General features: G+C 40.0%; 1 protein-coding gene across 9 annotated transcripts in view; it reads right to left on the reverse strand.

Annotated features, from left to right (window-relative positions):
• Positions 1-26400, reverse strand: part of CAST (calpastatin) — a 114564-nt gene that overhangs the window by 66750 nt on the left and 21414 nt on the right. For 7 of the 9 annotated variants that reach the window (XM_057738738.1, XM_057738711.1, XM_057738749.1 and 4 more), the window contains exon 3: positions 8324-8395. In XM_057738738.1, coding sequence (XP_057594721.1) covers positions 8324-8395 — 72 coding nt within the window. Of the gene's footprint in view, positions 1-1397; positions 1534-8323; positions 8396-26400 lie in introns of those variants that run through there. The other 2 variants (XM_057738765.1, XM_057738756.1) reach the window with 1 other exon arrangement.

Consider the following 26400-nt stretch of genomic DNA (forward strand, 5'->3'; position numbering starts at 1 on the left):
ACTAATACTGCACTATAATTAACGCCTCTCTACAGTGGGAATCCTCTCTCAAAGCATGTGAACTGAACCATAATCAACATTTACACTTGAACTCACTGCTTCATAAACACTGTCAGTCTGTAAAACTCACTTTGTTATAACAGTCACCAAGGGTCCTCGCTGCGCGCGCCAGGATTCCTGCTCCATCCTCATTGCTATTGGCCGCCTACCCCTTCTCCATCAGTCAGCAGATATGCCCTTTGCTACTTCAGCATGATTTTGCTAAATGTCACTATTTTGTTTTAATCTTATATTGTCTCCTAGAAACCAGGCAGCACTCCCTCTCCACCACATTCCCAGCAACAAATATCCTTTAGATACTGAAAAATCAGTGTGCAAAAGCTAAATTCAGTGCCCACAAAAAATACAACAGGAAGAGGCACTCTTTAAGTTACTCATTAGAAAATAAACTTTCCCCTTTTGAACAGTAGAGGCCACTCCTTATTGACCTTCCCTGCAATGCAGAGGTTTCGCCTCTACAAAACATCTCATGTAGCAGGAACTTTCCAGAGCTGCTGATTAAGCACTCCCAGTCCTCTGATATGGGTATAGGTGGGTTCCTAGAGGACTAGCCAGAGGCCCCAAGGTCCAGCCCTTTAAGGAAGCTTCTTAGACTCTCAGCCTCATTTTCTCAAGCTGTAAAATGGGTATAAAGAACTTGCCTCTTACTCGTTTATAACTGAGAAATGCTGGGACCCTAACAGTACAGAAGCAATCGTCAAATCTCTATGAACACATTTTCATTCTTGAAAGATAGGTACAAAGTACCCCTCAGCGATGTCATCCGACCACAGTCTCAGGTTGTGTTCAAGGAAACAGAACCAAAACATGTCACAACATTTGCCACACCACACCCGGCATGTATCAGGTACACGGAGAGGTTATTCACAGTGAGCTCATTCTCTAAAACGGAGGGCATCACAGTGGAGGGGGCAGGGCTCAGGGAGAAGACTGGATCTAACCCTAGAGATGAAAGTGCCAAACCAAATCGACAGAGCTGCCCCTTTTCTTCTTTCCGCATTTTCTCCGGGTCACACAAATTCCTGGTTTTGTAACCCTACCGTGTACGGCCACCAGATACATTTCCAGCCCAGAGGCCAGCAACAGTGGCACCAACAGGGAGGAGGGGTCCACAAGTAACACAATTGACCCTAGAACCCATTTGAAGGAAACGAATCTGCAAGGTCAAGAGACTGGTCAAGAGCACGTGTCAAGCCGGGGAGCCCGGGGCAGCGTCCGAGCCTGGGACGCGCAGGGTCCGAGCCTGGGACGCGCAGGGCCGGCGCACAGGCGGCTCGCGCTGCCGGCCTGGGAAGCAGCCGCGGCCTCGCAGAGAAGCGGCCGAAATCAGTACTTACTCTGCGTCCGGCTTCCGGGCCCAGAGACTTCAGAGCAAACAGCGGGCTGTTTGCATTCCCGGCTGGGCTCGGCCCCCTCGGTTTCCGTTTGGAGCCTCAGCCGAGCCCTGGGAGAGGGACGCGGCGGGGCGGTCCCAGGCCGCGACGCGCGCCGCTCCCCGCCCTCCTCCGCCCGCCCCCGGCGGCGCCACCCCCACAGCCCCGCGCGGTTGGCGGAAGGCGGTGCCCGCGCCGCCGACTCCTTGAGGGGCTGACACCCCAGGGGCCGGCATCCCAGGGGCTGGCATCCCAGGGGCTGGCAAAGCAAACAACGCAGTCTGTGACGCAGGCCACCGCCTGAGGGCAGAGGTCTACCACTCCTAGGCCACCAAAGAGCCAAAGTGGGCTTTTGCAAAAACACGCCCCCAAATATTCCTTTTTAAGCTATAAAGTAAATTAACGTTTCACATTGTATAATGGATTTTTTAAAAAAGCAGTTTAACAGAACTAGAATTCTACTGAATTGTACATTATACATTATGACTAAATATTTCAAAATAAATAAGAATGGATTTTAAGCCATTGAATAAGGTTTCATGAATTCATACTGCTATAAATAAATGAATGAATAAGCATATAGGGGAGAAGGAAATGCTCTCCCTTACAGAAAAATACCAACTAATAAATATAAAATAAGTGATGGGGTTGGAGAAAAGAGTTATAAAATTTAAAAGAAATATGGGAAGCCAACTTTTCCCAAAGCCATAAACCAATTACGATAAAGACTCTGGACAGTGAGCTTAGGGTGTGAGTGGAGGAGGTGGTGGTGGTGGGTGGTTGAGGACCAGAGACCTCAGGCCTAGCTAGTGACAGCTGAGCAGTGACTCATTCTGCATCCAGGCAAGGCAGAGGTGAAGGCCAGCTGGCATTCAGAAGGCAGAGAGCTCATCTGCACAGCTTCATACCCACATCCACCTGGCAGTCAAAGCAGGTGCGGTCCCACCAACTTCTCCTGCAAGGGGTTCCCCACAACCACCTTATTTATTACCATTTTTCATTTACTTCTGTTACATAAAGGTGATGAAGCAGCCCTTCCAACTCTAATATTTTATAATAATTCCCTGAGAAGACGATCCTGTCCTCATAATCCTTGATGAAAATATAGCGTAAAATTCCTATTTTGTTTATGGTTAGCATTTTCTCTGCTTTTTTGTTTCTCAACTATTGTTTCTCAACTAAACCTCAGCTCATCTAGGTTTCAATGACATTCATTTTTCCTGTGATAAAAACAACCAGGATGACGTATTTGGGCCACTCCCCAAGAGGGATGAGCCCTGGGTCCCCCAGCCCCGCTGTTAGGCAGCATATCTCCCTCAATGAGGGTGAGTATGTCTGAGCTCCTCAAGAGTACAGATTAGTAATTACATGGTTATGAAGTAAACTTTCCAAAGATTCTTATCCCGCAGGGCAGGTAGAAAGGGGCTCCTTTCCTTGGCGATGAAGAGGGATGGTATTGCTCCCAGATATGCTGGGTCTGTTCCACTCCCTGAGACATCCTTTCTCCCAATGTGGCTCCCACATCACCCACATCTGAGGAACTGGAGGGTATTTATTAAATAAAGAAAAATCCTGGACCTTACCACCACCACCACTCCCCCCCAGCCCTTCCCCCAACCCCCCGGCCATGAATCAGATTTTTGTGGCTTGGAACCTAAGACTCTGCATTTTAACCAGATTCGTTAATCAGTGTTTAGGTAATCTCAGGTACAGGTAGACTAAATTACCCACATTCAGCACAATTCAGCATCCTTGCTGCTCAAAATGTGGCTGCCAGACCATCAGCAGCAGCAACCAGGAGCTTGTTAGAAAAGCAGGAAGAAGCTCAGCCTCGCCCCAGACTTCCTGAGTCAGAATCTTCATTTTAATAAAAAACTCACTGATTCAATATGTATATTAAAATATGAGAATTACTGCTTTGGATCTTGTTTCCCAAACCTTGGTTATCTGTGTACTACCTACTTAATATTTTTTAATCTGTCATGACTATATTTACCTAATATTTTAGAAAACAGATTTACTTTTTAACCATTAATCTAGTCTTGTCTTAAGCAAAACTATCCATGGGATCATGAGGTTGAAGTGCTAGTTTACTTTTTCCGGCACATTAAAACACACGCAGAACTATTAAAATAAAAATGCTTACCTACTTAACAAACAGAGTCATCACCCACACCATGTGTGGTCCAAGGGTTCTGTGGGTGAGGCTGGCACAACACTGGAATACCTTCCACAACATGCAGAGTTTACTCAGCCCCTTACTCATATCATGGATGAGGAAAATAAAGGCCCAGGAAAAGGGCTGTGCTACCAAAGTTAACACAGCTATTTATGGCAGAACCAGGACCAAAACCACAGAAAGACTTCTCTGGTGGGTGCTTAGTCCTGTGCAGATCTTCTCCCCCTCTAACTGGGAGAAAAGCTGTTTGTACTCTTTTCTGTTTAAAAGGCCTAATGTTGCTAAATAACCTATAATCAGGTAATTCCCTTGTTTTCCTTTCTGTAGTGGATAGCTGGCAGCTGACAATACATTTAAAAATCCTCACTACATACAGATCATTTCCCACCTAATCAATATGTGCCTTCCCAAAGAAGAACCAGAGCACTCCCAGCCCCAGATTCCCATGGAGCAGAGCTGAGGCATGTGACTTGCTCTGGCCAATCAGCTGTGCCTCACAAGGGTGCGCTTGGAAATGATCTTGTGTGGAGGCACCACCCACCAGTAGATCTGTGTTATGATAAGGCCTTTCAGCATTTAAGATTGGCAGTGCCAGAGTTTCTGGCATCCAGTCCTAAATGTGATAGGTGCTGAGCTGTGGTGGAAGCAAGGAGAAGCTCCCATGGTGTGGTGGGGCATTGTTCCTGGCTGTGAAACTAGATTCCTTCTGTTTGAACCTTCTGGTTTTCTCTAGGAGCTACCCGCTATCCTTTAAGAAATTCCCTCTGAGGCAAGAATATACAATGGAGAAAAGACAGCCTCTTCAATAAGTGGTGCTGGGAAAATTGGACAGCTACATGTAAAAGAATGAAACTAGAATACTTCCTAACACCATACACAAAAATAAACTCAAAATGGATTAAAGACCTAAATGTAAGGCCAGATACTATAAAAGCTCTTAGAGGAAAACATAGGCAGAGCACTCCATAACATAAATGACAGCAAGATCCTTTTTGAACCACCTCCAAGAGTAAGGGAAATAAAAATAAACAAACGGGACCTAATGAAACTTAAAAGCTTTTACACAGCAAAATAAACCATAAACAACACAAAAAGACAACCCTTAGAATGGGCAAAAATGTTTGCCAACGATGCAACTGACGAAAGATTAATCTCCAAAATATACAAGCAGCTCATGCAGCTCAATATCAAAAAAACCTACAACCCAACCCAAAAATAGGCAGAAGACCTAAATAGACATTTCTCCAAAGACATGCAGATGGCTAAGAGGCACATGAAAAGATGCTCAACATCACTAATCATTAGAGAAAAGCAAATCAAAACTACAATGAGGTATCACCTCATACCAGTCAGAATGGCCATCATCAAAGAATCTAGAAACAATAAATGCTGGAGAGGGTGTTGGAGAAAAGGGAACTCTCCTGCACTGCTGGTGGAAATATAAATTGATACATCCACTATGGAGAACAGTATGGAGATTCCTTAAAAAACTAAAAATAGAACTACGATATGACCCAGCAATCCCACTCCTGGGCATATACCCTGAGAAGACCATAATTCAAAAAGATACATGTACCACAGTGTTCACTGTAGCACTATTCACAATAGCCAGGACATGGAAGCAACCTAAATGTCCAGCAAAAGATGAATGGATGAAGAAGATGTGGCACATACATACAATGGAATATTACTCAGCCGTAAAAAGGAATGAAATTGAGTTATCTGTAGTGAGGTGGATGGACCTAGAGTCTGTCATACAGAGTGAAGTAAGTCAGAAAGAGAAAAACAAATACAGTATGCTAACACATATATATGGAATCTAAAAAAATGGTACTAATGAACCCAGTAGCAGGAAAAGAATAAAGACGCAAATATAGATAATGGACTTGAGGACACGGGTGGCGGGGGAGAAGGGGAAGCTGGGATGAAGTGAGAGGGTAGCACTGACATATATACACTACCAAATGTAAAATAGATAGCTAGTGGGAAGCTGCTGCATAGCACAGGGAGATCAACTCGATGCTTGGCGATGACCTAGAGGGGTGGGATAGGGAGGGTGGGAGGGAGGCTCAAGAGGAAAGGGATGTGGGGATATATGCATAAATACAGCTGATTCACTTTGTTGCACAGTGGAAACTGGCAGAACAGTATAAAGCAATTATACTCCAATGATGATCTGAAAGAAACAAAACAAAACAAAACAAAAAAAACCACCTTCCTTTTCCATAATTCTCCTATTAAAATAAAAGCTGTATTTTAAATAAAGTTTTAACATAAAAAAATAGAAAAAATTCCTTTTTAGTTTGAACTAACTTGAGTGGATTCCAATTGGAACTGATAACTTTAACCAGTACATCTTCTTAATAGCTGTGGTCTCCTGTAGAGACGTTCCTGATCAAGTTCAACCTCATTTTCCTCACCTGAACAAGCTGGTGGTAACAACAGAAGTTGCCTGAGAACTCTTCCAGTAACACAACTGCCTGACTGATTACGGATCACAACTATTTTCTTATTTAATAAGAATCTAATTTCTATAGCCTCATTATTGATGTATCAAAATTTAATTTTAAGCACTAAACATCTTATCATAATTGAGTTAGAAATATCTATGCCACATAAGTGCTTTGGATCCTCCAAGCCCAGGACTGAATGGCGGAAGTGGTATTATTTGTGCACATAATTACTGACTTTGTAAGAATTCTAATAAAACAGTTCTGTAATACATGGCAACCATTCTATCATTAAATACTGAATTTTTAATACAGACTAAGGTTTTCCTAATTGTAAAATTGTCACTTACTTTAACCTTTCGAGTTGAATGTGTCCAGAATCAAGAAAACCAGGCCTAATTCTCACTGCCAATTACATCTACTATTTTGTCATTTCGGGAGAATATTATTTGCCTGTGTGTGTTATGATAATTAATTGTGTAATAAAAGCCTTCAAGAGAGCACACATGTCATTACCCCCAGCTTTTCTAAACGATGCACAGGAATGATCATTTTTAGATGATGGTGATACTAAGCCCTTACAATCTGGCATCAAAAGGCAAAATAAGAAACATAAGAAAGCATGTGTATTTTTCTTCTAACTCTCTATAGGAGGTAAAGATATAGAAAGGAAGGAATGAAGAATTAAGTCCTGGAAAAACTAATATCCAGGAAACTGGTGAAGGAAATGGAGTCAGGAAACCACAGTGAAAAAGAACAAAAGAGAGAAGAATGGAGAGAGAAGAAGGCGGTGTCAGAAGCCAAGGAAAGAATTGCAAGTTAGCCAGTAAACTAAAACAATAACTATGTGGCTAAATGTCTCCACCGCCTAGCTACACTCCCTCCCACAGCTTCCTGAGACAGGGAGGGTGGCCAAACTCTTTATAAGCATTCCACCTCGAAATGATTGGATGATACTCCTATGTGGGAAAAAAGATGGAAAAGGGACTGCTTCTTACCAATAAATTCAAGGGGAAAAAAAACCAAAAAACAAAACAAACAAAACAACAAAGAATGACTAAGTGTGATTTTCCACAAAGTACTGACCCTCCAAGAGTTTAGGTAATGACAACTCTAGAAACCATTTACAAATAATTCACTAAATCTCATGAGGCTGGGGTTTTGCTAATGAGGCTTCTCATTTTCAGAGGCATAATTTAAGCATAGGTTAAATTAAGGTCCTAATACTGTAAAAGAAAGGACATGTCTAGAAAATCTTTTTTAGTTGGAGACCTCCAAACAGCAGAGTATGAAGACTAACAAGGGCAACCGTAGCTGAGATGCATTTGCCCAACTTCTCATTTCTCAGCTGAGCTTTAGTTTGGGTACTTTTTTAGGGGCTTACAGAACAGCTGAGGCTCCAGGAGGCACTAAAATATGAACTCTTCACAAAGCAAGTTACATCCATGGGAAAGTCCACAGCCTTCCATAGGACAGCTACCAGTTTTAAAGGAAAAATGCTTATTTACAATAGTTGTCTAGGCAATCCTGAAGTAGGTTAAGGTTTTTTGATAATCTTGGACACACTGGCAGTCACAAGCTGAAATGGGAAGAACATAATGGTTTTATATATTGAAAACTACTAACTAAAATTGTAGTTACGTCTTACCTTGAAAAATAAAATTTCAGTGATTTTTGTAAGTTGCAAAGCTCTATAGTGTTATATTACCAAAGAAGGCTCAATCAGAGCTTACAAGGTCCAGGACCTGTGTGAACCGTAAACCTGGGTTTGAAGCCTATCTCCGTCTTACTGGCTTTGTGATCTTGTCAAGGTTACATAACCTCTCTGAGCTCAGCTTTCCTCAGGTATAAAGGAATAGTAATTATAATAGCACACTTAGCAAAGAGCCTAGTGTGGCTAATACTTATGAAGATAATTTGAATTCTTTTCCAAAGAAGCGGGAAGACTATATTTTTACTCATGGTATGTGCAAAATTCAAATATTATTTACAGATGTTTATGGTAATAATTAATATTTTTGGACACATTATTATATGCCTGTAAGAATAATAACAGAAATGGCTTTGTGAGGTTTTAAATCATTCAAATCATTAAGAAATTACATGCCTCCCGCCTCACACTAGCCCCATCAGCACAGAAATGGTACTCTGTTCAAAAACTTTCAGTGATATATGAACACCGTTTATCTTCTCTACAAGCCCCACCCACTAATGGTACACCTGCAGAGTAGAGATCTTTTCTTGCTCAGGAAATGACTGACCTTGGTGACCGGAGCTGCTCCACCAGCCTGAGTTCTGGAGGGTTGACTGCTCCCAAGGCTTGTCGCTTTTTTCTGAAAATAGGAAATATTAGTTTTAATGTGGGAAGATATCTTAACAATGTAGTCAAGTGTAAATTTTCCTATCAACACAAATATCTTTTCAAGCAAAGTTCAGACTAATATACCAAGTATGCAAAAAAAGAATGTTTTCATTTTTTCATATCTTCGCCAGAAGACTATATAAATAAATATAAAACTTTAAATATATTATATTTAAATATATTTTATATAAATATTAAAAAGAAAGAGTACATTGAATAGATCCCGATTGTTCAATATTCAGTGGTTCTGGAACACTGCAAAAATCCTCACATGTGCAGTTGCAATTTTCCACCACAATGCACTTCCAGAACATTATCACTCACAGTGAGAAAGTAGATGTTTTCTCTCTTACCCTGAGTGCTATAGAGGGTAGATGTTAGTACAGCCACCATAGAGGGTGACTTAGCAGCAAGCATCAAAGATGTCAATACGCCTAAAATTTATTTAGGGAAGGGACTTCCCTGGTGGCGCAATGGTTAAGAGTCCACCTGCTAATGCAGGGGACACAGGTTTGGTTCCTGATCCAGGAGGATCCCACATGCCGAGGAGCGACTGAGCCCGTGGGCCACAACTGCTGTGCTCTTGAGCCTGCGGGCCACAACTACTGAGCCTACATGCCACAACTGCCGAAGCCTGTGCACCTAGAGCCCATGCTCCGCAACAGGAGGGGCCGCTGCAGTGAGAAACCCGTGTACCACAATGAAGAGTGGCCCCCGCTCACCACAACTAGAGGAAGTCTGCACAGCAATGATGACACAATGCAGCCAATAAATAAATAAATTTATTAAAAAAATTTATTTAGGGAAATAATATGACAAGAGCAAAAGCCTTTTTTCTTCAAAGATACTCATCACAGTATTCTAATATCAAAAAGCTAAAAACAATATAGATAATAATGAATGTTCACTGAGTTCTTATCATGTGTCAGGTAATTATTCTATTAGAATAATAAAATTATAGATAATAACAATAATACTCTAATAGATTATATTACAGCACTATTGTAAGTGCTCTGAGTGTTTAAGTACCATATGTAACAATTTATTTAATCTTCAAATTACCCAATATAAAGCTGGTACTATTGTTATCCCCATTTTACAGGTAAGGAGATGGAGGAATGGGATGAGTCCATAACTTGGCCATGGTCCCAGCTAGTAAAAAGTAGGATGTCTGTTTCAGACCCTGTTCTCTTACCTACCAACACTGCCTCCCACATAAGGGTTATGCTACGAATAGCTATAAGATGAAATATCATGTGGTTGTTTAAAGATCATGTTTAGAAGAACATTTCATTAAATGAGTAGTATTAACATTTTACATAAAGAAAAGTCACATTATAAAATAACATGAATGGTATGATCTCAGGTTCCTATGGGGTTATTTTCTGATAGTGGGGTTAAGAGAGCTTCATTGTGCTTTTTTCTTTTTTTGTATTTTCTCATAAACTGTAATTACTTAACTGATAAAAGGACAATAAACGCTGGGGGGGGGAAGGTAAAATACACAGTTGCTTTCTCAACAAGGACTTGATATCATGTATCTTTTACTTATGAATACCTATATTTCAAAGAAGTATGTAAAGTTTTGCAATGTAAAAATGGTGAGATTATGATCCAACATCTATAAAAGGTGAAGAATGCACTGTAAGAATTGAGTGCAGGAGGGATGATCACGGTAATTAGGTGAAACGTAGCATAGTAAAGAGTTGTATGTCCACATACATTCAACTTCTGAAAATTTTTGAAAAATATTTAATTGCGAACGATTTGGTTGAATTCTTTAATATTTAGGAGATATTTAGCAAAATTTATATTGCTTAATTTTGTGAAAAGGCCTGTCACGGAAGCTTGAGCTGAAGCCTTCTTTTCCTTCAGAGGAAATACTGCCTTACCAAGAAGAAAAGACAAAACTTCACTTGCTGCTCTCAAAGTACAATCTTTACGTGTCCCCTGGTTGACCACTCCCAGAGCACTTCAGGAAGATCACCAAAACAGCAGGGTGGACACATTTTAATACGATGGGTATCTGAGGGCCTTCAGAGGCCTTTGCAGAAGTCCAGGTATCACCTGTAGACCAAATAGTCTCTCCTAAGTATTCATGCACTAACATCAACCAAAGGAAGAAAAAATTCTAGATAAATGCAATAGAAATAAAAGAGGCTGCTAAAAAGTTAGTAATCTGACTGTGTTATGGGAGATGGTAAAAGGAGAGGATGGCTTGAGTTTTATTCATATCACAAGTCTCTTTTCAAAATATAAAGTGTCTTAACAAAATAGCTTCTGATAACCACAGTGTATACATGGATTCAGTATAGGGGTTGGATATAAGAAACACAAGAATACTGCATTGGGGTTATTCATTTTATTCTCACTCTCCAATTCACCCTCCTATTTTCCAGTGAGGAGACTGAAATCCAGAAAGGTCAGGTCAGCGTACACTGCTACCCTGCACTCCAGCTATTAGCCTGTGGTCTCAGCTATAATCAAGGAAGGTCACATTGCAATCGTGCGCTAATTACAGCTCCAAATCTCACAATCAAAATGCACATACCAGACTCAGATTTATCTGTAAAAAAATGCCACTACAACACGTTAGCTAAGATTTGCCCACAAGAATTAAAAAACCTGCTTTTTGGCTGAGTTATGAAAATATTAAGTTAAAAGTAACTATTTTAACTTAATACACATGCTGGTTTTTTATATAAACTTAGCACACATTCTGGTTTTTATTTTACCTGTATATAAACTTAAGATTTACTTTAAAAATAATTTACCAATAAATTCAATATCTTTTAACTCAACTGAGGATATCTCAGATTTGCTGTGGATATGACCTATCGAAGTTTGCCTTGCCCTCGGAGCCACCTTAATTACTTAGTCTACAAAGGACCAACTTAGTTTAGCTGAAACAAGAGTAGAATTTGTAAAAATGATCTTCTATTATCTAATATTTACAAAGCCCTTAGTAATGTGAGGCACTTAAACACAACACAAAAATGCACACACATAGCAGAGCACAGACCTTCATTCTCAGATAAGTAACCATACAGATTGTTTTGGCTGATATGTGATGTGGTTCTCTCTTCAATTGTGTTTGACTTCATGCATCCCTTTACTCGTTGGATAGACATTCATTGAACACTGGCCAGGAGCCTGGTCCTATTCTAGGCACTGGGGATATAATGACCAATTAAATAAACAAAAAAGGTCTTACTCTTGTAGTGCTTACATTCCAGTAGGAGGACTCAGACTCTAAATAAGTCAACAAAAACTAAGATGATTTCAGAGAGTGATGAGTGCTGTAAAGTCAATAAGACAAGGTCATGTAACAGAGGGTGCCTGGCTGAGGGTTCCTTCAGACAGGATAGACAAAGATGGACATCTGATTGAGACCTGAGTATAACTAAACCAATCATGTAAATACGGCATGGGGGAAGGGAGGCACTTGAGGTGGCTGGAGTAGCACATGCAAAGGCCCTGAGGTGGGATGGGATGCGTTTGGCAAGTTGGAGGAACAGAAAGAAGTTCTTGCAGCTGAAGCAAGGTGGGCACAGGCATACATGGTATGAGACAGTACAGGATGCCAGAGCAAGATATTTAGTCTGAAGTGATGTGGGTTCACTTTGGCCCCACAGTCAGGTGTGTTTGGGAGTATCAGTTTCTTCCAGGCCTTGGCTTGCTTCCTGGCCTCTTCTGGGTACCACCTAGTCCTTGTGAGTCCTCCCTTGCCTCCATGTGAAAAGTTCTCAGAGTCCTTTGGCTTCACATCACCATGTGCTTAGTTTTGCAGTGCCTTCCTCACCCTCACTCCCTCGCCCCCTCACCATCAGCATCAGTCCTTAGAAATTCTACTGTGGCCTGGACACATTTCTCACCCAACCAGGTCTGCATACTCACAACTATGATAGGGCTGGATCTACCCTCAGACAGAACAGAATTCACCTACTCACAGTAAGTGAAAACTCAAAACAAGCTGACTCACATATGATTCTGCGTTTGTCCTAACTTACAGATATGTTCTGGTCTCGAACAGACTGAGATGTTAAATGAGAACAGCAATCCTGGGATAATTCAGATTTTGAGTGAAATGGTCTTTCTTCATTTCCATAAACCCATAGACTAACGGCTACTGAGCCGATTTCTCCTTGCCATTCAATCACATTCCCCTAACATTTATGAGCACTTCTATGTTTAAGTTTTATAGAAAGGAAATGGTCAGGAACAGCCTGCCCCTCATCCCTCCATATCAGATCGCAGGCCTGGCTGAGTCATCTCTTCCCTGCAGGCCAGCCTGTCACTGGGCCTCACTCCTGACAACTGGCAGGGGCAGAAGTGTCATCGTGCACCCGATTTGCCTCTACTGGACTCTAACCCCAGGACATCAGGTCTGGTCCATTTACAGAGGACCTGTGTGGTCGCTCCTGCTCAGGTGCAGACTCCTGAGTATACACAGGCCCTGTTCCCACGGACCACGAATCCACACCTTCTCCCAGAAGCAGCCTCCCCCATCGCAAGAGAGGTTCGGAGTCTGCCGGCCAAGAGACCTGTAGAACAGGCACCCCTGCTCAAGCAGACAGACCGATAAAGTACACAGACTAGCTCCCCCTGCAAATATCTGCAGCTGCAGGAAGACGTACAAGGAATCAATGGTGTGCCTTTCTTTTACGTTTGTGGTGCTTCGTCATAAAAGTTTCTATTGAATGAATCAGAGCTCAAGTCTTGAAAAAACTGTTTTCAAAGTAACAATGACATTCCCAAGAGCCAGACAGAGCTGCTTTGTCATTATCTCCTAAAATCTCAGGAAAGGCCCCCTAAGTGAGGCCTCATGTCATCCTGAGACCTAGTGACTCTGTATAGAAAAGTGCCAAATTCTCTAGAATAATGGTCCTACTTCTTGATACATTTAAGCATTTCTAAACAAATGCCAGCTGTGAGACCTACAGGCAAGTTTATGAGCATTTCTAAACACTAATTTTCCCACCTGAAAAGTAAGAATAACCTTACCTATACCTCAGTGAGAGACTGAGAGGATTAAATGAGATGAGATATGACCTGAAGTCTGTGGCCCCCAGGTTGGAAATCCCCACTCTGAAGAGAGAGGCCCAAGGCCTTGAACAGGTAGCAATAGGACAGACTCATCTCCCCAGGGCAACTCCAGTGTGCCTAATTTTAACTCATGAGGGGTCTTAGTGGCTGCTGAGAATTTTCTATGAGCTTTTGTTATTTATATAATAGAAAAATAATTGTTTCTTCATTGGATAGAAAGTGACTTTTCTTTAGGACTAACCATGATTCTTTTAATGGACACGTACTTGGAAACAGATCCTTTTGAGGTTTGCATTTAGGCTTTGTTAGGCTGGACAAGAGCAGCCTTCAAAATAGAACTGATTTTTTTTCAACACAGCGATGATACCCTTCTGAGTACTCGACCCGGCGATTCTGACTGGAGAGAACATGTCCTGTTCCTGGTCTTGTGTGAGCTCTGGAGATTAAATGAAATTATAAATGTAATGCATCTAACCCCACAGTCAGAGATACTATGATTACTCAATAAATGCTAGCTAAGGGACACCCAAGGACCACTTGGGAGGGGTTAATGCTGAAAGGCCTCCCCTAATGAGTGTGGCCTTCCAGAGTCAGATCAGCAGGTCCTGGTGTTCGTGCATCAGTTGTTAAAGATGACGGCCCCTCTGGACTTTGCTCTGCTAGGTCCCACAGGTGCTGACATTGTCACACGGTGTGTGAGCATGTGTGTGTTAGGGGGGTGATTTAGGGTCATCAAGATCTTCAGGAATAGACATGACCTCAGTATGTTTCCTGAGAGTTGCAAGGACCCTTCTGAGGTACTACAGGGTGTCAGGACAGGATATGGAACAGGTGATTTCCACAGCCTTTGTGGCACATTTAAATATTAGTAAAATATCTGGAGAACACTAAAACTCATTAGTAAATGAACGAAGAAGTAAGTCAGCGACCAGGCTTATAAATGAGAAAAATTTAACAACTCAACTCAACTCCCTTCATAGTAAAAGAAGGAACTTCAATTTGTAAGCTGGGCCACAACTTCTTTTCAAATACAGGTTTGTTTCCCTTTTGCGCTAATGACATTCTTATGTAAGAAAATTTAGACTAAAAAGTAAGGAGTGTTTCTGCCTTAAATGACTAAAGAAAACCCTAGACAGTAATATGCAACAGTGGTTTTCAGACGCTGAACATCAGGCAGCAAGCACAGTGTTCCTTCTGAGGGAAACAAACCAGGGGCAGCCTACGATTGCCACAGCTTACTGCCTGCAGAGTTGCCAGCCGCTGGATCATGCAACAGCTGTCTGTCTCCCTGGGTTGAGGAGATGGAGCTGGGAATTCACAGGTCAAGGGAGCTCAAGGCGCTCAAAGGGAGGGCACCAGAGAGGAGAGCTGCAAAAGAGAGCTCCAGAGACCTGCATGTGCACACCTGTGAGGAGAGCCTGAGTCTCAGGAAAGAACACCCAGAAGGAGCAGAGTTATAATCATGGGGGCTTCTAGGGGCCAGGAATAGGGCGTGTTCCCAGCAGTCACAATCACTGGGTAGAGAATGCGGAAGAAAAAGTGGTCCTCTTCTAAAGGCTGCTCTGGTCCAGTCATACGAAGATTAAAAGCAAACCCCGGGCTTCCCTAGTGGAGCAGTGGTTCAGAATCTGCCTGCCAATGCAGGGGACATGGGTTTGAGCCTTGGTCAGGGAAGATCCCACATGCCACAGAGCAACTAAGCCTGTGTGCCACAACTACTGAGCCTGTGCTCTAGAGCCCGAGAGCCACAACTACTGAGCTCACGTGCCACAACTACTGAAGCTTGAGTGCCTAGAGCCCGTGTTCCGCAACAAGAGAAGCCACCACAATGAGAAGCCCACACACCTGCTCTCCGCAACTACAGAAAGCCTGTGTGCAGCAACAAAGACCCAGTACAGCCAATAAACTAAATAATTAAATAAAATAAATAAAATAAATTAAAAAAAAAAGCAAACCCCAAAGGATCAAAATGTTTCCAGGTAACTTAACTGTGTCCCAGAACAAAGCTCAGAAAAACTTAAAGCAACAGTAGCAAAGAGCACTCAATAATATAAAATTCACATCTGTTTGTCATCTAATAAACAATTACAAAGCATGCATAGAAGCAGAAAAATACAACTTTGTTTTCCATAACACAGGAAAATATAATGTTCAAAAAACATTGTATCTTGATTGCAAGGCTGGCTACCTGAATCTATACATGTAATAAAATGGCATAGATCTAAATATACATGTTGTACCAATGGCAGTTTCCTAGTTTTGATACTCTACTATAGTTGCAGGGGATGTAACCAATGGGGAAACTGAGTGAAGCAGACACGGCACCAGCCATACTATCTATGCAACTTTCTGGCAATCTATAATTATTTCAAAATAAAAAGTTTTTTAAAGTATGTTCAGGACAGACATAGCAAATATTTTTTGAAAACCACCCAAGTCAAACTTCTAAAGATTAAAAATGCCTGAGATGAAAAATACACTGGGATTAAAAACTGAGACACTGCAGAAGAAAAGACTAGTAAACTTGGAGGCATAGCAATGGAAACTATCCAAAATGAAACAGAGAGTGGAGGGCCAGAGGACAGGGAACAGAGCATCAGTGAGCTGTGGGGCCGCTCCACGCAGCTCATTCACATAGAACCGCAGCCTCCGAAGAAGAGGAGAGGGATGAAGAGACAAAACAAAATATTTGAAGAAACAATGGTCAAACATTTCCAAGTCTGATGAAAACCATAAACTCACCAATCCCAGGAGCTCAACAAACACCTAGTAAGGGAGAGGGGTTGGGTATGAAGAAAGGGGCAGGTTGGATTTTAGATTCCCATCCCCCAAAGATTCCAGTGGTAATGAAGTCAACCTGGGATTGAGAGTCTTCTTCTGCCCCAGCTATGACACATTGCCTTTCCCTGCCATGAAGGTGTCAAAGAGTTCCTGCAGCTTCCAATCCAGTGATTCTCTTCTCCACCCCAAAGTGTGAGAAAGGGAGCTGGCCCACCTTTCCACCAAAGTAATAGCCCTCAAGAAAAAGCAGGCTAGGGATTCTCCAGCTTGCAATAATCTGTTAAGTAACAGATCGGATGTCATATCTGACAGAATTTGTGAGCACACAAATATGCAAGAGCTTTTGCATTAAATGAACATTGAAAGCCTCAAAGGTTCAACTTCGCTGACACACTCCAATAACTGCTCGAGCAACTTTTAAAATCCTGCTTGTTGAATGGTCTTCAAAAACTGCAATACATAATTTGATTATCCTTAGAAGCAAAACATATATTTATCCTCTGAATTTCAATTGAAGTGTTTGAAACTATCAGAAGTTAATCAGATTCGCATCTGATAAATATGGGAAGGCCATCAAACTGAACAATGATTTTAATGAAAAAAATATTGAAGGGGAGATGAAATTGTTTTTGCAAAAGTGAAGTTAGTTTCAGAATTACTTGGACAATGGAAAACTATATAAATTTTCACATTACTGAATTTTATTGATTTAAAGTCACCATTTTCTTTCCTATTGCATACCAATACATCTTAAAATCAATATAAGGAAGCTTTCATCAGAGATTAGTTGATAGCTTTTTTCTTTCTTAGCATTTTCTAATCAGCATATTTTTAGACCAGTGGTGTCTCAGGCTTGATGAAATGCAGTAATTTTTCAGGATAAGAACTCTCATTAAAATATATGTTTTGACATAGTTGTTGACAAATCAGTTCCATTAGTTAATAGTCACCCCATAAAATGAAAAGAAATATTGTGTTTCCACATGAAAACACATGCTTTATTGGAAAATAGTATCTATAAAAAGATTGTCTTTCAAAGAGAGGGCAGATTTCCCAACCCTAGCAATTATAAGGATGTAACTCTTATTCACGAATGTTCTTTTACACCATGGTTGTGAGTAGTATACAAACAAGTACAAGTTGCTTTGACTACGGACAGAAGTATAAACGGTGCTACCCCAAATTCAATTCGGTACGATATGATTGCCACCTGGGTAATACCGATAAATAACTCATAATGATGTCTTTTTTTTTTTTTTTTTTTTTTTTTATTATTATTTTATTTTATTTTTTTGGGGGGTACACCAGGTTCAATCAACTGTTTTTATACACATATCCCCATATTCCCTCCCTTCCTTGACGCCCCCCCTCGATTCCCCCCCACCCTCCCTGCCCCAGTCCTCTAAGGCATCTTCCATCCTCGAGTTGGACTCCCTTTGTTATACAACAACTTCCCACTGACTATTTTACAGTTGGTAGTATATATATGTCGTACTACTCTCCCGCTTCTTCTCAGTTTCCCCTTCACCCCCCACCCCCTCCCATACCTCGAGTTCTCCAGTCTATTCCCTGTATCTGCTTCCCTGTTCTTGTCACTGAGTTCATCAGTACCATTTTTAGATTCCGTATATGTGAGTTAGCATACAATATTTGTCTTTCTCTTTCTGACTTACTTCACTCTGTATGACAGATTGTAGTTCTATCCACCTCATTACATATAGCTCCATCTCATCCCTTTTTATAGCTGAGTAATATTCCATTGTATATATATGCCACATCTTCTGTATCCATTCATTTGTTGATGGGCATTTAGGTTGCTTCCATGTCCTGGCTATTGTAAAGAGTGCTGCAATAAACATTATGGTACAAGTTTCTTTTGGGATTATGGTTTTCTTTGGGTATATGCCCAGGAGTGGGATTACTGGATCATATGGTAGTTCTATTTGTAGTTTTTTAAGGAACCTCCAAACTGTTTTCCATAGTGGCTGTACCAACTTACAGTCCCACCAACAGTGCAGGAGAGTTCCCTTTTCTCCACACCCTCTCCAACATTTGTGGTTTCCAGACTTTGTGATGATGGCCATTCTGATTGGTGTGAGGTGATACCTCATTGTGGCTTTGACTTGCATTTCTCTGATGATGAGTGATGTGGAGCATCTTTTCATGTGTTTGTTGGCCATCTGTATGTCTTCTTTGGAGAAATGTCTATTTAGGTCTTCTGCCCATTTGTGGATTGGGTTATTTGCTTTTTTGGTATGAAGCTGCATGAGCTGCTTGTATATTTTGGAGGTTAATCCTTTGTCCGTTGTTTCATAGGCAATTATTTTTTCCCATTCTGAGGGTTGCCTTTTAGTCTTGTTTATGGTTTCTTTTGCTGTGCAAAAGCTTTTAAGTTTCATGAGGTCCCATTCGTTGATTCTTGATTTTATTTCCATGATTCTAGGAGGTGGGTCAAAAAGGATGTTGCTTTGATGTATGTCAAAGAGTGTTCTGCCTATGTTTTCCTCTAGGAGTTTGATAGTGTCTGGCCTTATATGTAGGTCTTTAATCCATTTGGAGTTTATTTTTGTGTATGGTGTTAGGAAGTGTTCTAATTTCATTCTTTTACATGTTGCTGTCCAATTTTCCCAGCACCACTTATTGAAGAGGCTGTCTTTTTTCCATTGTATACTCGTGCCTCCTTTGTCAAAGATAAGGTGCCCATATGTGTTTGGGCTTACTTCTGAGTTCTCTATTCTGTTCCATTGATCTTCCTTTCTATTTTTGTGCCAGTACCATACTGTCTTGATCACTATGGCCTTGTAGTATAGTTTGAAGTCAGGAAGCCTGATTCCACCAACTCCATTTTTCCTTCTCAAGATTGCTTTGGCTATTCGGGGTCTTTTGCGTTTCCATACAAATCGTAAGATTTCTTGCTCTAGTTCTGTGAAAAATGCCATTGGTAATCTGATCGGGATTGCATTAAATCTGTAAATTGTTTTGGGTAGTACAGTCATTTTCACGATGTTGATTCTTCCAATCCAGGAACATGGTATATCCCTCCATCTGTTTATGTCATCTTTGATTTCTTTCATCAGTGTCTTAAAGTTTTCTGCATACAGATCTTTTGCCTCCTTAGGCAGGTCTATTCCTAGGTATTTTATTCTTTTGGTTGCAATGGTGAATGGGAGAGTTTCCTTAATTTCTCTTTCTGCTCTTCCGTTGTTAGTGTATAGGAATGCAAGAGATTTCTGTGCATTAATTTTGTATCCTGCTACTTTACTAAACTCATCAATGAGTGCTAGCAGTTTTCTGGTAGAGTCTTTAGGGTTTTCTATATATAGTATCATGTCATCTGCAAAGAGTGATAATTTTACTTCTTCTTTTCCAATTTGGATTCCTTTAATTTCTTTTTCTTCTCTGATTGCTGTGGCTAACACTTCCAAAACTATGTTGAATAACAGTGGTGAGAGTGGACACCCTTGTCTTGTTCCTGTTCTTAGAGGGAATTCTTCCAGTTTTTCTCCATTGAGAACAATGTTGGCTTTTGGTTTGTCATATATGGCTTTTATGATGTTGAGGTAATTTCCTTCTATGCCCATTTTCTGGAGAGCTTTTATCATAAATGGATGTTGAACTTTGTCAAAAGCTTTTTCTGCATCTATTGAAATGATCATATGGTTTTTATCCTTCAATTTGTTGATATGATGTATCACGTTGATTGATTTGCGTATATTGAAGAATCCTTGCATCCCAGGGATAAACCCCACTTGATCGTGGTGTATAATTTTTTTAATGTGCTGTTGCAGTCTGTTAGCTAGTATTTTGTTGAGGATTTTTGCATCTATATTCATCAGTGATATTGGTCTGTAGTTTTCTTTTTTTGTGACATCTTTGCCTGGTTTTGGTATCAGGGTGATGGTAGCCTCATAGAATGAGTTTGGGAGTGCTCCGCCTTCTGCAATATTTTGGAAGAGTTTGAGAAGGATAGGTGTTAACTCTTCTCGAAATGTTTGATAGAATTCGCCTGTGAATCCATCTGGTCCTGGGCTTTTGTGTGTTGGGAGATTTTTAATCACTGCCTCAATTTCTGTACTTGTGATTGGTCTGTTCATGGTTTCTATTTCTTCCTGGTTCAGTCTTGGAAGATTGTATTTTTCTAAGAATGTATCCATTTCTTCCAGGTTATCCAATTGATTGGCATATAGTTGCTTGTAGTAGTCTCTCATGATGTTTTGTATTTCTGAGGTGTCCGTTGTGACTTCTCCTTTTTCATTTCTAATTCTGTTGATTTGCATCTTCTCCCTTTTTTTCTTGATGAGTCTGGCTAATGGTTTATCAATTTTGTTAATCTTCTCAAAGAACCAGCTTTTAGTTTTATTTATTTTTCTTATGGTTTCTTTCCTTTCTTTTTCATTTATTTCTGCTCTGATCTTTACGATTTCTTTCCTTCTGCTCACTTTGGGGTTTCTTTGTTCTTCTTTCTCTAGTTGTTTGAGGTGTAAGGTTAGGTTGTTTATTCGATCATTTTCTTGTTTCTTAAGGTAGGACTGTATTGCTATAAACTTCCCTCTTAGAACTGCTTTTGCTGCATCCCATAGGTTTTGGGTTGTTGTGTTTTCGTTGTCATTTGTTTCTAGATACTTTTTGATTTCCTCTTTGATTTCTGTAGTGATTCCTTGGTTGTTTAATAGTGAATTGTTTAGCCTCCATGTGTTTGTATTTTTTGCAGTTTTTTTCCTGTAATTGATATCTAGTCTCATGGCGTTGTGGTCTGAGAAGATGCTTGATATGATTTCAATTTTCTTGAATTTGCTGAGGTTTGATTTGTGACCCAAGATGTGATCTATCCTGGAAAATGTTCCGTGTGCACTTGAGAAGAAAGTGTAGTCTGTCGTTTTTGGATGGAATGTCCTATAAATATCAATGAAGTCGAGATGGTCTAATGTGTCATTTAAAGCTTGTGTGTCTTTATTTATTTTCTGTTTGGATGATCTGTCCATTGATGTAAGTGGGGTGTTCAAGTCTCCCACTATAATTGTGTTACTGTTGATGTCCCCTTTTATAGCTGTTAGCATTTGCCTTATGTATTGAGGTGTTCCTATATTGGGGGCATAGATATTTACCATTGTGATATGTTCTTCTTGGATGGATCCCTTGATCATTATGTAGTGTCCTTCCTTGTCTCTTTTAATAGTCTTTACTTTCAAGTCTAATTTGTCTGATATGAGTATTGCTACTCCAGCTTTCTTTTGACTTCCATTTGCATGGAATATCTTTTTCCATCCCTTCACTTTCAGTCTATATGTATCCCTTGGTCTGAAGTGGGTTTCTTGTAGGCAGCATATAGAAGGGTCTTGTTTTTGTATCCATTCAGCCAGTCTGTGTCTTTTGGTTGGAGCATTTAATCCATTTACATTTAAAGTGATTATTGACATGTGTGTTCCAATTACCATTTTCTTAATTGTTTTGGGTTTGTATTTGTAGGTGTTTTCCTTTTCTTGTGTTTCCTACTTAGAGAAGTTCCTTTAGCACTTGTTGTAAGGCTGGTTTGGTGGTGCTGAATTCTCTTAACTTTTGCTTGTCTGGAAAGCTTTTGATTTCTCCCTCAAATCTGAATGAGATTCTTGCTGGGTAAAGTATTCTTGGCTGTAGGTTTCTCTCTTTCAGGACTTTCAGTATATCTTGCCATTCCCTTCTGGCCTGCAGAGTTTCTGTAGAAAGGTCAGCTGTTATCCTGATGGGTTTTCCCTTATATGTTGTTTGTTGCTTTTCTCTTGCTGCTTTTAATATTTTTTCTTTGTGTTGAATTGTCGTTAGTTTGATTAATATGTGTCTTGGTGTATTTCTCCTTGGGTTTATTCTGTATGGGACTCTCTGTGCTTCTTGGACTTGGTTCATTATTTCCTTTCCCATGTTGGGGAAGTTTTCCACTAGAACCTCTTCAAATATTTTCTCAGACCCTTTCTTGTTTTCTTCTTCTTCTGGGATGCCTATAATTCGAATGTTGGTACGTTTAAGGTTATCACTGAGGTCTCTGAGGCTGTCTTCTAGTCTTTTTATTTTTTTATCTTTTTCCTGCTCTGTGGCGTTTATTTCTTCCATTCTATCTTCCAACTCACTTATTCGTTCTTCTGCCTCAGTCATTCTGCTGGTTAGAGCATCTAGAGTATTTTTAATTTCAGTTATTTTGTTATCCATTGCTGTTTGTTTTTCTGAGTTCTTATGAACTGTTTCTTGTACTTTCTCTAATTTGTTATCGAGATTTTGTATCATTTTTACTATCATTACTCTAAATTCTTTTTCAGGCATTTTTCCTATTTCCTCCTCATTTATTTGGTCTTGTGGGTTTTTTTCCTGCTCCTTTGCCTGCATGGTGTTTCTTTGTTTCCTCATGGTTGTCCAAACTTTTGGGGTTGCTTGTCCTGGTGATAGAGGTGTTTATAGAAGACTGTCCAAGCCTCAGACTAATGTCCAAGTATTGGATTAGACGAATATTCAGTCTAGGAAACACATACATGTATAAGACACACAATTATTGAATCCGTTAGGACATAAGGCTCTAGAAAGACCTGACAGAACCCCAGTGTGCTATCAGATATTCAGAGAGAAACCCAGCAGAAATTGACAACTGAAACAGAACAAATCAGAGACAAAAGCAAAAGCAAACAAACAACAAATAACACCCTACACATACAAACATCAATCCAGGGAGATTTTGTAAGCTAGGATCAAATATAGAAATGAGCTGGAGTACCACCAGAGAGAATGGAGATTCTCAGAATGTAATTAGACAACTGTACTAGAAACCAGAGCATCATAATGATGTCTTATCATTAGCTCACAACCTTACATAGAAATTCATTCAGTGAATGAAACATCCCATTCACAATGGCCTTAATAACAAACATTATGATGGCCACCACTGAATTTTCTTCCCTAATTACTCAGCGCCATTCATTGTCTCCAGGTGGAAGTCCTCAAGGCGGTCTAGCTCACGTCTTTCCAGTCCTGAGGTGGCTGCACTGACGGGGAGTCGGGAGAACGCTATCTTTCTCCTGGCTCTACTTCTGCTGTGGCTTAGCTTCCCTCCACGGCTCATTTCCTACCTACAAGGAGGGAGCCGCTGTCCCTACACTTTCTTACATTTTAGATCCAAGGGAATGGGAATGATTTAACTTTGCTTTATGATCTTCTTGAGTAAAAAGAAGGTATCATACAAGGAAGAAAGAAGGCAATGAAGAGTTAGAGAAGTGAGTTACAAAAATCGAGAAGAGTGGTAAGAAATTCTATGGAGCTGGCCTTAGGTAGAATTCTTAAAGTAGATAATTTTATGAACAGTTTTGGATACTAGGTAAAGTACAGACTCTGGAAAATAAGTTCCATCCTGGGCTCCACTATTACATAACTGTGTGACCTTGGACAGGTTATTTAATCAAGCTGTGCCTCAATTTCCTCATCAGGAGAATGGGGTTGTTGTAAGGGGTGTGTGTGCGTGTGTGTGTATGTGTGTGTGTGTAATGCCTGCATATCTGTCAGCTATCAATATCAAATGATCGATAGTTCTCTACTACCTTTATCAAATCTATAAAAATAGTGCTTACATAATTTGTTTTCCCTCTTATTGAACTACATCTCACCAAGGTGTTAATAATTAATATATTATCCGTCCTAGGAATATCTACAATTTAAAAGAGGACCCAAGGGAAGGCAATGCTTAACTCAAAGGTTAAGGAAGTTTGCTAATGGTGGAATTTCAGACATCATCAACAAGCCAACTGGGAAAATATTAGATGATACCTCCTAAATATAGCTAGTCGATAAGATTGCCCCAGGGGTGGGGATGGTGTGTATCCTCTTCAAGTTTTATGTCACTCTTTTTTTTTTTTGCATTCTTGTATTCACATATGTGTTCTTTTCAGAGAAAAAGATTAATTTTCATCAGATCTTGAAGGGACCATAAACTAAAAATAATTGACAATCCTTGCCCTCTAAGCCGCTTAGTGTTTAAATCCTGATTCTCTGTCCATATCTAAGAGATGCACTTTTAGTCAAACACATGTACATACACACACACACACACACACACACACACACACACACACGGCAGCAGCAGCAGCAGCCTTACTCTGGAAGCACCTCTTGTGGGTTCCAAAGGAAAGACTCACATGTAAAACACTTTTCCTTTAAGGTCTAAGCAGACAAATGCATAGATTTAGTTTTGATCATTGTTAAAACACTCTTTTTCATTATTCTTTTATTAGCTATGCTGTTTATTATTCATTTCCCTCTGATTAAAAAAATACATTTAGAGTAAAGTAGAAAGAAGAAAATGTAAATTACTCCGAACCTTGCCAAGACAAGTACTTTCAGTTATTTCTCTATTTTTATGCAAATACAAAAATATGCACAATCTGTTAAATACATGGAGTTGTTAGTCTTTCATCATTTTTTTTAACCTAACATAAACATCTTCCTCCATTGTTAAATGTTCTTCAAAGCATGGTGTTAAAGATGTCTTAGTCACTATGTTTGTGCTGTAACTTCACCAATTCATTATGGCTGTATGTTTGTTCCTCTCCGAGTCTGTTATTATAAATAAAGCTATGGCAAACATCTTGTACATAGGCATCGAGTATACCTCTGATTATGTACTTGAAACAAATTCCTGGAATTGGAATTTCTGAGTCAAAGAGATTTAATTGTTTTTCTTACTCATGACTTTCAGTCACTTCTCGTTTCTAAATATCATTTATGTTTTCATTAAAGGAAAAGTTTAATTATATTTCCAACATATCTAATCTTATAATTTGTAAGTTTTCAAATATTTGAAGAAAATCTATATAAAAGTCAAAGTCAAGGCCCTTTCTTCTTAAGTCACACATACACACTCGTGCACACGCGCTCGTGACCATACACCCCCACACACCCCCAACATGCTCATTCAGTAAAACAAAGTATATTATCACTGCTGAGACAAGAAATATTTTATTCCAACTGAACACTGTATCACAGCAAGGGAATTTCCTCCTTTTAACCACTGGGTGTCCCCTGAACTATATGTTTAAAGTTAGGCAGCTATCACCAGATCATACCTAACAAAGAGTGCAGCAATCTCTCATCGTATAGCTGGTAGTTAAGAACCCTCGCTATCTTTTAAATGCATTATTTTAAAAATTAGTCATTCAGCTTCCTACTCAGCTTTTATTTTTCAGTGAAATAGATGTATGGTTTCAGAATTCACGGAGTCTATTCAGTGTTTTAAGAAAGTAAGCAGAAAAAAAAGTAACAAAATCGTATCCAGAGAAGTAATTTTTATCCCAAGCACTAAGTGAAACCAAAATTAGAATGTGAATATGAGATCACTTTAGTGCTCACTTTCCTGTAAGAAAAGTGTTTTCTTTGAGACTGTATATTTGAGTGACATATTTCTGGAATGGACTAAAGTCCAAAAATACTTCATCTTGAGCTCAAATCAGACCACTTAGGAGTCAGAGACTTGATTTGCAAAAGAAAGAGAACAGGGGTGCTAACCTGGAAGTCTACAGTCCTAATGATTAAGATAAACATGTTTAGAATTCACTCCTGAGTTCTTTCCAAATAATGTCTTTCTTATTTGATATTGCTCAATTAATAAATGAATCCATTTACCTGTAAACATCTGGCAAACAATCCAAGAAATCTGTAACAGGGGATGCATCTTGGTCACACGTCTTTTGGTGTAAGTAAACACTGATATCAATTTGATGTTCACTATATAAACCCATGTACATTGGAAGAGGAGTCATCTATGCACTTTCTCAGCACCCTCTCAATCATAACAGGAACCAGGTACAAAGGGGACCTACAATATTCCAACCTCCAAACAAGAAACCTTCCTCAGCCCCCATGCTCCTGGGTCTATTATCAGCCGAGACCCTTCTTCCAGCCTCCCACTGACATTGCAGCATCCAGATTCCCCTATCTTGCTGCTGCTTTCCCTTGTTCACTGGTTTCTCCTTCCTGCCTCCTCCCTGTAGGTGTTTATCAGCATTTGCTTTTAGTTTCTCTCTTCTCCTTCTACACTCTTTTCCTCAATAATTTCAACCAAGAATTTTGGCAGCAAGAGTTAGAAAGGAAGACGGAACGGGAGCTTGAGCAGTTTCAAAAGAAATATTTTTAAATAGTTTA

The sequence above is a fragment of the Hippopotamus amphibius genome, chromosome 1, assembly GCF_030028045.1.
Source record: "Hippopotamus amphibius kiboko isolate mHipAmp2 chromosome 1, mHipAmp2.hap2, whole genome shotgun sequence".
NCBI classification, from domain to species: Eukaryota; Metazoa; Chordata; class Mammalia; order Artiodactyla; family Hippopotamidae; genus Hippopotamus; species Hippopotamus amphibius.